At 45.7% G+C, this 10,498-nt stretch overlaps 1 protein-coding gene across 1 annotated transcript; it reads left to right on the plus strand.

The window, feature by feature from the left end:
* Positions 1-1,467: 1,467 nt before the first annotated feature.
* On the plus strand, positions 1,468-10,088 carry LOC142583157 (uncharacterized). The gene is made up of 3 exons (XM_075693505.1): positions 1,468-1,725; positions 5,556-5,595; positions 8,801-10,088. Exons 2-3 carry the CDS (start codon positions 5,559-5,561, stop codon positions 9,379-9,381), a joined length of 618 nt encoding a protein of 205 aa, XP_075549620.1. The 5' UTR covers positions 1,468-1,725; positions 5,556-5,558; the 3' UTR covers positions 9,382-10,088.
* Positions 10,089-10,498: the final 410 nt, after the last annotated feature.

Consider the following 10,498-nt stretch of genomic DNA (forward strand, 5'->3'; position numbering starts at 1 on the left):
TGACAAGCTCGATGTACCGACCACTCCAGAGTTCCGTGGCGAGGATGGGGATCGCTCACCTCCACCAGAATGTTACGTGTAGAAAGATACAGACGGAAGAGGTTATTTACATTGGAAGCCAGAGCACCAGGCCGACATTTTCTCGCGTCAAGGGCACAGACCCACTTCGTCGTCGTTCTTTCGGGGGCTCGTCTCTCGGGTATCTACCGATAATATCGTAATAATATGTTTACCGCAATGACGACTGGACTGAACAAAAGTACGATATGAAAAAGTCGCATTCTAAAAGAGCAACTACATTACCCCAGGACCGAGTTCATCATGAAACAATGCCTCGCTAAATCGAGGATGAATTCGAGGAATGGAATTTTCGGATCAGAGGTCCGGTCAAATGGTACCTTGAAAGTGAACGCATTATTTCTATACTGCAGCCACTTTCCCGCAAGGAGCCACGAACGATGGTTTGAATTGAATTGAATTATGGGGTATTACGTGCCAAAACCGTTATTCGATTATGAGGCACGCCGTGTTGAGGGACTCAGGATTGATTTTGACCATCTGGGAATCTTTAATGTAAACCTCAAAGCGCGGGATACTGACGTTTTTTTTTTTTGCAGTTCGCCTTAAGAGAAATGCGGCCGCCGAGGCCGGGATTGTATCCCGCCACCTCGTACTTAGCAGTGCAACGCCACAGCTGCTAACCCACCACGGTCAGTACTACCGATGGTCGTTGATTAGTATGAGGCCGATTGATCAACATGAAAAAAAAAAAATGAGGCACGACGCAACCTCTTCAGTGGCTGAATCTATTCGCGCAGATAATACACCAGACACGCGCACCGCACAGCAGGCAAGATAAGAAACAAACGAGATTTCGCAAAAAAGAGACAATTCCGTAACGACGCCCCGCGATTCGCGAATGCTTCCGCAGATCCTTTACCGCTGTTTCGAGCTTCTTACAAGGTAAGCTTCGTAACAGCTCCGCCGGGAGAACCGACAAAACACGATTTCTTCACTTTAGTATCTTTCTCGACTCCGTTCTCTCTGTGCAGTGACATCGTTAAGACCGAACGCCACCGTCACCCATTGCGTGAGCAGGGACGCGTGGAGCGCATTTGTTCCTCTTCTTTTTCACCGATCGCCGCAAAGCGCGGGTTCATTTCACCGCGCGATAACGGAATTGAGGGATGTTTTGAGAGTGACGCGCTCTCGGTGCGGGCAGCAGCACAAGGACTGCAGCGAGAGCGATCACCCTCTCGGAGACCCTCCGCCTTTCTTGCTGCTGTAGATCGCTGTGGCCTTGAAGACGGGACTTAAACTGATCGCAGGCGCAGATCGGCGGCGCAGCAACGGCTGGGCGTCTCCACCTGTGCGAGAACCTCCCGAGAAAGTTTATCCAGTCCATCCAGACTGAGGGGAAAAAGAGAAAGAACGAACGAACGAACGAACGAAAGGAGGTGGAAAGAAACGATACTACTTTCTTTTTTTTCATTCATTCCTTTCTTTCTCTTCTTTTTCTCTCTTGGATTGGCTCGCAATACGTTGTCTAACCGGAACCTGATTGGTTGGCAAGTGACTCGAGATGTGGCGTAGCGCGGACGGCTGGGGCGACGAAGCCCGACTGTCGCCGCACACGTGTTCGAAGCCAGCGGCAGGTCGGCGAGGCTACAGGCGGCACCTCTTCGACACCGACACGACTGTTTGGCGTTCGGATACACCACTATCGTGAGTTTCCCTTCTTTATTATTATTATTTTTTTATGGCTACGTTCGCGCACATTCTTCAGGCTTTCCCCGAGAATGAAGTCTCTTCCCGTAGTCACTAGATTTTTGGCTAACCGCAAAATCAAACCTCGTAGCCAGCCTTAACTGAAGGTTGCTGTAAAAGCGGCGACCGCTTTTGTGATGCTGCTGTGAATACTGCTGCATATTTCTTTCACGCTTACCAGGAGATTATCTTCGTTCCATCATCGTTCGAGTTTTGGATAACCATGTAACCGAAGCTTCTAGCCAGCCGTAACTGAAGGCTGATGCGAAAACGCTGTTTCCAAGAAAAACAGAAAAAGAAAAACGCGTTCCAGTGTCAAAGGGTTATGAAGCCATTTATTGTCATAAGACATAACCACAAAATGGCTGCTCGTTGATCGAGATCCGGTCCTAAAAAGAGGGACGTCAAAACTACGCTGGTAACACAGAAGTCTCTCGGTATTGGCGAAAGTGACAGTCCAGGCCTGAGAGAATACGCGTTTGGAGGCCGGTAAGAATGTGCTCGGGTAGCCAAGAGCGCAAGTAGAAAATTGCATTGCGTAATTATGCTGATTGCTTCCTACCGTCCGATATGTTTTATTCAGTACGCAATGCTCGCTCGTGTCACGCGAAGCCGATCTGAAAGTAGCGTGATGAAGACGTCCACGCCAGCTGCCATATGGCGCGACCAAAGAGAGCGAGAGCGTCGGAAGCCCGAGGGTTGCCAACCTAAATGGGAGTGCACGATCACTTTGCATGCGTGAGAGAAGCGTGAAAACTGTGTCCGTGTTCATTGTTAAAGCGCTGACTAGTGCTCGCGTTTAGTGCTGCGTTTATTGCCCGTTGTTTACTGCTAGCTGGAAGCTTTGGTTACCCGGCTGCCAGACAAAGCACTGTATAACACGTGTGGGACCACATCCACGTGGACATTGTGACCATTATAAGGGTCAATAACAATTGCACGCGGAATCAGGAACGCATGCTGCGTCCTTAAATTTTTGTTCCCGCAAAGTTGAAGGCACGTGCAAACAATTACCATAAAGGATAACTTTGTTGTTCTCTATTTAAACACGACTAAAGTCCATGGAGTGCATAGGTAACCAACTCAGGCAGGTATGTCAATGCCTCTTAGTTTTACTAATTTTAATTAAACTCTCACCTACTTTTGTCCTCAGGTCCGAGTACGCACTCTAGAGGAGAATTAATGGTTGAAACTAGCGTTTTTAGCATAAATAAATTGATTCCTATTTGTAGAATATTAGCTTAATTCTTGCGAGAAAAATGACTAATGGAACTAGAGTAGAGACGACTTCGTTGGAAAGACCGTTAATTATGCAAGTACAGTGAATGAGCGACTAAGAGAAAAAGGTTTTACACGACTAGATGGAAAGCCCGTTACAGTAACTGATGGATGTGATGCGACACGCAGTGATACCTTTGTAGGAACTGATCGCGTAGTGGCGCATGAAGATGAAACTTACCGAATGTGGTTACGGCAGTCCATATGTTTGACATCTTTTGACAGGATGCAAATAATGGAAAGGCCAGTGTAGATTTCACAGCTGTTTTACTCGATCCTCTGAAATCGGTAATAAAACGAGAACTGACTTATTCTGAACGAGCTTCAGCAGAAGTATTGGTTTATCTTGGCTGGGATTCCGTACAGCTGTGCCGTACTTCAATTTCGGACCAATTTGATTTTAACGAGGAAATAAACTTAAGGAGAAAGGTGCATGGAAAAACTTGCGGTATTTTCATTTATAATATATTGACACCACCCGGAACTCCTAAAAGCATGTAGGATAACGAGATCTTTTTTTCTTTTTTCCGAGCGTGTTTTATGTGACAACAAGGGCCTCTGAAGGCACTAATAATACGAGATCTATGCTTAATCCTAACATTGTGACCTGCTTCGTATATATATATATATATATATATATATATATATATATATATATATATATATATATATATATATATATATATATATATATATATATATATATATATACTGTTCGGCAACACAGTCCTATTCCACCGGTGAACACTCAACTCAATTACCGTGCGCACATTAGCTCTGAATAATAGGGCGCTGAAGGGACACGTTCCACGACAATCAGCTGTAATGCCAAATGTGCCGGTAGGTTTGCATTTTGGCTACTGAAGGCTGTAGTAGTCGTTAATTGTAGTTTTTATTGTTCTTGTTTTTAGTTTTGCTTTGTCTGTGGCAAGCACATTTGTTATTCTCCCTTGCCTGCGAGCCGCCTAACCCATTCGACAAAGCGAAGCCCTGGTTACACCCGCGAGTCAGGACTATGAGTCACGGCAATCCAATTTCAAAACGGACACGGCGTGTCGCGAAGACATGCTCGGCTGTACCGAGTAGCTCAAGGATATCGGCTTAATTTTTATCGTAAATTTATGGGCGGCAATCGACTGACGCCGCATTTCTCAAAAGCTAGGCGGGATCTTCTTTTTCTTTTCTAAGCTTTCCTTGGCAGAGGCATCCGGCGTTTCATGACACCGGCAAAACTATTTTTCAGAGAAAGATTGCCATGGTGTGATAGAAGAGGAAAAAGAAAGGTGAAAACGCCAGGACCTTAGGAAAAAAGTCAAGCGATTTCTTCGTTAGGCGCTACGTGCGTGACTGTAGACATATCCCCATTTGAAATCAGTTCATGCACCCGGAGGCGAGTGCTTTCTGCCGGGCATTTGTTACCGTACTTTTTTTGTTGTTGCCTCTAATCGTTATTCAAGGACAGCGAATGGCGCGTTGATTATTAAGGAAATGGCAGAATCTCATTCCCAACGTGCCATACGGCTTAGGGTTCTTAGGCTGTCAGCTCTCTCCGGTCTTCGTATATACATGCTCAGCAATTGTAAAGACAAGGGCTGATCTAAACAAACCTCTTTCGCTGCAGTTTCCTGCGAGAACTTGCGCGGTTGTGCGCGCGCGTAGGCACAGCGCGCTCATTGTAATTCTGTCCGGGTTTCGTGGTAGCCGTTCATCTTTGAAAGCGTACGCTCTTTGCATTGAGGATGACGAATTGAAGGTGACGTGAAATCTCGGGCGAGGGAGAATCTAATTGCGACGTCGGGCCGCGCTTCTGATAATACGCGGACTGCCAGGATGCAGTAATCGTTTTACAGCGATGATAAGTGAGTCTGGGTGCCATACGAAACAAGCGACACAGGCGGCCTTGGGTAATACGAGGTTTGGCATCACTTTCTTATCTCTGCGCAGCAGGTGGTGCGCCACAGTGCACTGAGCCATATATCTGACAGCCATCTTTGCGTGTCTTAAGGGCGTAGGCGACTGAAAAATTTGGGCGTTATAACCGACTCGCTAAAAATACGAATAAAAAATTAAGAAAGCTAGCGAAACTGACAAAGGTGCCTCAGAGTCCATTTCTCTTTGTTATGTGAACCCGCAAATGTTCTTTTCTGTCCGTTGATTACTCAGTGGAATAGACTTAGATGTTCAAAAATGTACACATCATTTTTGATGAGAAAACACTAATATAAAGGAATAGTATAGAACATAGCTCAAGCACTGCGGCACTATGGTTACTCATTAGCGTTTCTGCTTGTGCTTGTTACTCGAGTGTACTGCTTGCGTGTGTATTGTGTCTGTACGAGTTTATGCGACACCCTTGTCGTAAGAGGGTATTCAGTAGGCGCATGTCCAGACAATCACCTCCAGCAAGCATAAAACAATGTCTCCATCTCTCTCTCGACTGTTTGGTAAAGGCAAGAGAAGTACCATATCTGCCAACTTGGAATTCTAATATCGCTCTTTTAACTTTTCAGGAAATGCTGCCATTGTTTCTCATTGCTGTCCTCGTCTCGGGTGAGTCCAATTTCGGCAATAGACGCCTTTAGACTACGTCGTTGCAAACTAGGAAAGCAAGACGAGAGTGTTAGCAAGAATAACTTCCGGTTTTGCTATACCTTACGCAAGGGCAACTTGAGACGGAACGTAGAAAGACCACTGAGATAAAGTGAAGCTTCTGGACAGATTTATTTATAATGGACAAGGTTTATTTGTATTCGAGACTGTGGTTGTTCGCTCTCAAAAATTGCGTAAGCCATCAATCATATATGACAAATATAGGACGCCTGGGAAAGTCAGGGCCCGAAATGAATTTCGTGTGACTTCAAGCATTATGTACTTGCTTGAGTGAGCCAAACGCTTTCATTGGCAAGAAGGGCTGATAGCTTTTCTGCCATGCTGAAGATAGTAGAGAACAATATAGGCCCTTTTACGCAGATGGCAATGTGCTGATACGGTGCCAACTCTCATATTTTTTTAGCGCGCTCGCTTGGACTACTGCTGCCTGTGTCGCATCGTTTTTGTTTTATATCTTTTGTGTCGTGTTGCATTTTGTGTGTTTGTGGGGTGCGGCGTAGGGGGAGGAGGAGGGAAGAAATACAGCGTAGGAACAATTTTATTGTACCTATTAGTAGCACATGAAGAAGAAATGAAACCCGCAGACCACGGAGAAGCAAGAATTCAAGTTCTCGCGAATGTGGAGCTCTAGTTATTGAGAAAATTCGTCAGTGCTATACCTAAATGATTAGTGCGAACTTAAGGGGAGCGTTCGAATATATGCGCGAATTCAATACCGTGTAAAGGTAATGTAGTGATTTCACACCTTGCGCTGCTTTTTCCAAAGCCTTCTTATAACAATATATTTTATAAAAACTGGAATAGGCACAGTGCGATACGAGCAACAGAAGTGTAATTGATCCGAAACACCTTAAGAATGGCCGCTTTGCGATGAAAATTACTCATACAGTTTCTTTAATTTGATTACGGGGATCCGAAATGGGACTGTTCTCGGAAGGACAATGCGGCCCAAATTGCCGCAGCTCTATTTAACATAAATTGCCTCTGTATAAGTGGCGGTAGAACCTTGACAGAGAGCTTCGATCTAGTGAATTACCTTTTTGGACATTATAAGCAGAATTAGTTTGTTTTCAAGAGTTCGCCAATGAGATAAATGGGGAATATTGCGATGCAGGGCAATTACCGCTACCCACATTATCGAGGCAGGATGGTGGTCTCTTCAGTTGATAATTGCAGGAAAACATTATCTGCATTCTTTAACAAGTTGCGCGCAGTGAGACAGAAAGAAAAAGTTTATGCAAATGCAGCTACACGATCTCCTATTCGCATTTGTGAATACGTATATCCTCTGTCAAATGTACACAGGCTACGCCGCACATTTGCCATATAAAGCATTTCGGCCATGCGGTGTGGTTTCCGTAGTACTCCCAACACTCCAGACCCGTGGCTAGGGAGTACAAGGCTTATTTTCATTGCCCAGGCGTAGGAAAGTACGCAATACTACAGCAACTCCCTTAAACACCCCGTAGTCAGCCCGCCGGTCGCAGTGAACATAAGCCGTATATGCATTTGACAACGAACGTGCTTTTACTTCCATATTAAACTAAAGACGAGGGCACTTTCAGGGAACTTGTACCATGCGGAAAGTTTAAAAGGACAAGAGCTAGTTTTTCACTAATTTAAATGAACCTAAGACTGACATTTTGTGTAATCGAAGTGCATACATTTTGAAGAGTGTTTTAGTCCATTGCACCTAAGTGATCGATAGCTGACCGCTCAAAATAATCGCACGCTTGCCGCATATTTTGCGAGGCCCCCTTTGTAACGTCTACTCACGCTGTTTGTGTATGGTGCACGGATAGCTATGACAGTTAGATACGCAAACAGCATTGATACCATAGAGAGCTTAAGCATATCATTGTATGCAAGAGTTGGCTGTACAGGTAATTGCGATTAATATACAATGGACCACGTGAATGTCTGTACAGGTAATTGCGATTAATATACAAGGGACCACGTGAATGTCTTTAGCCACTAGGGGAACGCTGGCGAATACTTGAACCTTAAATGAGTTTGTTTAAAATGTACTTATGGCTTGTTATATTCAATATGGCTTCAGTTTTGCTCAGTGCCTACACAAAAGCCTTGAACCATTTGAGCGCGTTGCGTCGTAACCATACAGTTTTATTTAATAAGAATATTTTGCAGCATTACCTGGACATGACTATAATTTATTTCTGCAGGTCCCTTAACCTGCAGCCGCCCACAAGCCTATCCGCTAAATCCTGATATAGCCTCACGACGAAACAATGATTAAGCAATAACACATGAATACCGTCGCACTTAAAACCATCAATGCGTCTTAGTCGGTAAGGGTGACATCTGCATCTGGGAGAAATTACATACGTCCCTCTGTTGTGCAAGATAAACATGCAGCAGCATTGTTGAGACGCAAATTAACAATCGGTTGTTCTCCGTGAAGTGATGATTTGTCGGGCCGCTTCCTAAAAGCATGTTGTGTAGTGCGAGTGATTGCATATAAAGGCATGTTATCGTCAATTATCTTTCCAGATATTATAGGTAGAATTAGTTTGTTTTCAAGAGTTCTCCAATGAGATAAATGGGGAATATTGGGATGCAGGGCAATTACCGCTACCCACATTAGCGAGGTAGGAAGGTGGCCTCACGAAATGGAGACCCCGCAATGGAAAATGACATCGCCGAGAACGTTTGAGGCCGGGACACGACTACAAAATGGAACCAAGCACACGTGGTTGTTGTTTCTTGCTTTACTCCTTGTTATGCGGAGTAGCATCTACAGCACCAATCAAATTATCTTTTTTTGCATAGTTAAAGAAACAAAAAACAAAGGAAGTCATATGAGGTCATAAACTTTTTCTCTAAGGTTTGCTTTACGCATTCGTTGAAGGTCATATGATTAAACTAAATAATATGCTACAATGTGGTGATGTGCATAAATGTTTTGCGCTGCAAAGGTTCGAAGGTACAGACCTTCAAACCGGCAGAAATAGTTTAGAAGAGGGCTTAAAGCAGTCTTTATAGATACAGAGCCTCCTTAAAGATGGAACATATCCTCTGGACCTGCGCGTTCTAGCAAAGAAAAAGAAAAGAAAGAAAATGTGACCCCACTTTCTTACATTCGACTAGCGACTGCACACCCTGCCATGATTGCATTTGCACGCAGCATCTTCGGCCACCACGGTGGACGAGGTGAACGACTACGTGGACGTGGTCCTCAGCGAACTGGGGCAACAGATCCAGACGCCGTACAGGCCCAAGGACAGCTACAACAAGACGGTGGCTGGCAGGCCCGAGATCTGGGCCTACTTCGGCGACATCTTCATCACCGGCTACAACAAGCTGGAGCGCGACGGGAACTGCGCGCACGAGGAGCACGCGCTGGCCACCGGCATCACGATCCGCTGCAACCTGACCACCAAGGAGCTGCGCGTCGACGTCGCGGGCACCCTCAAGCACTCGACGTACCCGCCCAGGAACGTGCGCGCCACCGGGGTGTTCCTCAACCCGCACCTGCTCATGAAGATCGCCGTGGAACCCTGGAAGGAGATGAACGTCACGCTACGGCTCCGGCTCACGGTGCCCCAGGTCAAGGTCGTCAACCTGGGCGAGGAGTTCAAGTTCAACAGCATACGGCTCGGGTACAGGGACGAGATCATCTCCATCATCAGGAGCACGACGCCAGATCTCGAGCAGGACATGAAGAAGGCGGCCGACAGCGAAATCATCCCGTACAAGAGGAAATGAACGCGCGCCGCAACCTCATTCTACTGTTGCCAAGAGCGCTGTGTCCATTCGCACGTGCCTTTATTTACACTGCTGTCACACAATCATCGCACGTTCTCGAGCGCCTCGAGACTCGAACCGGAGGGAGCTCGCCAAGTCGTGGCGCCTGTTGGCTGCAGCACCGAAACCCTGTGCTTTGGAGTGTGCGTGTCTTGCATTGAGAATGACTGCGGTGAGCTCGGAATGGGCACAGGCCCCTGCGAAAAACAGGCCAGGACGGTGATTGCGCAGTGGCTCACGCGTTGCTGGCTCCACCTCGAGAACTCACGAGTGTGTGCATCTCGACAAATGTTTCACGCGTGGGTGTCAGCGGCGAGTGTTGTGACAAGTACGTGCCTAATGTGCAACCAGCACAGCGTTCGCCCTCAACTGCGATCGCGAGTTTCTGTGCAGCATGATGCGCGAACTTTGTTTGCACGTCTAATAAAGAAATGCCCGTTCGCGAGTTAAGGCTTCTGCGCAGTGATATTCACTGCATGAACTGGAGTCGTCACACTATGATGTAGTAATATTGTAAGCAGTCCCATGCCTCTTAACTGGTGCTGTGAATAATCGTGAAGCCATCTTGTAAAATTCTTCTGGAAGGGACTTTTCTAAACGTTTCTTTGAATCCGCTACAAAGGATTTTCGTCTAAATGGTACCAATAAAAAATACAACAGATCAACCATTTCAAGCACGATCACACATTTTTCAGCGTAATATGCATTACTGCATGGCAGCAGACTAACTCTTTTAGTTTGTGCCATAATGAATACTGATCTGATCACATACTGACACGAGTAAATAATGTAATAAGTAATAATGAGTGAATAAATAATGTGTACTTGGCTCGCTGTATAGTTAAGATCAATTCTGGACAATTTTAGAATTTTAAGCATTGTGATGTACCTTGTGTTCGAAAAAGTTCACGGCCTATATATAAATACGCGACGCCGCTCCTATGAGGTTAGCTTTTACGCGTCTTCGCGCCTCCAATCTATTGCTGTCGAGTACAATTTCGAGGAACAAAGACTGTCCAAAAGAGGCTCCAGGCTCCGGCATCCAGCAAAAGCCAGACAGTCATGTCAGCAACTTCAT

Source organism: Dermacentor variabilis, chromosome 5 (genome assembly GCF_050947875.1).
Source record: "Dermacentor variabilis isolate Ectoservices chromosome 5, ASM5094787v1, whole genome shotgun sequence".
NCBI classification, from domain to species: domain Eukaryota; kingdom Metazoa; phylum Arthropoda; class Arachnida; order Ixodida; family Ixodidae; genus Dermacentor; species Dermacentor variabilis.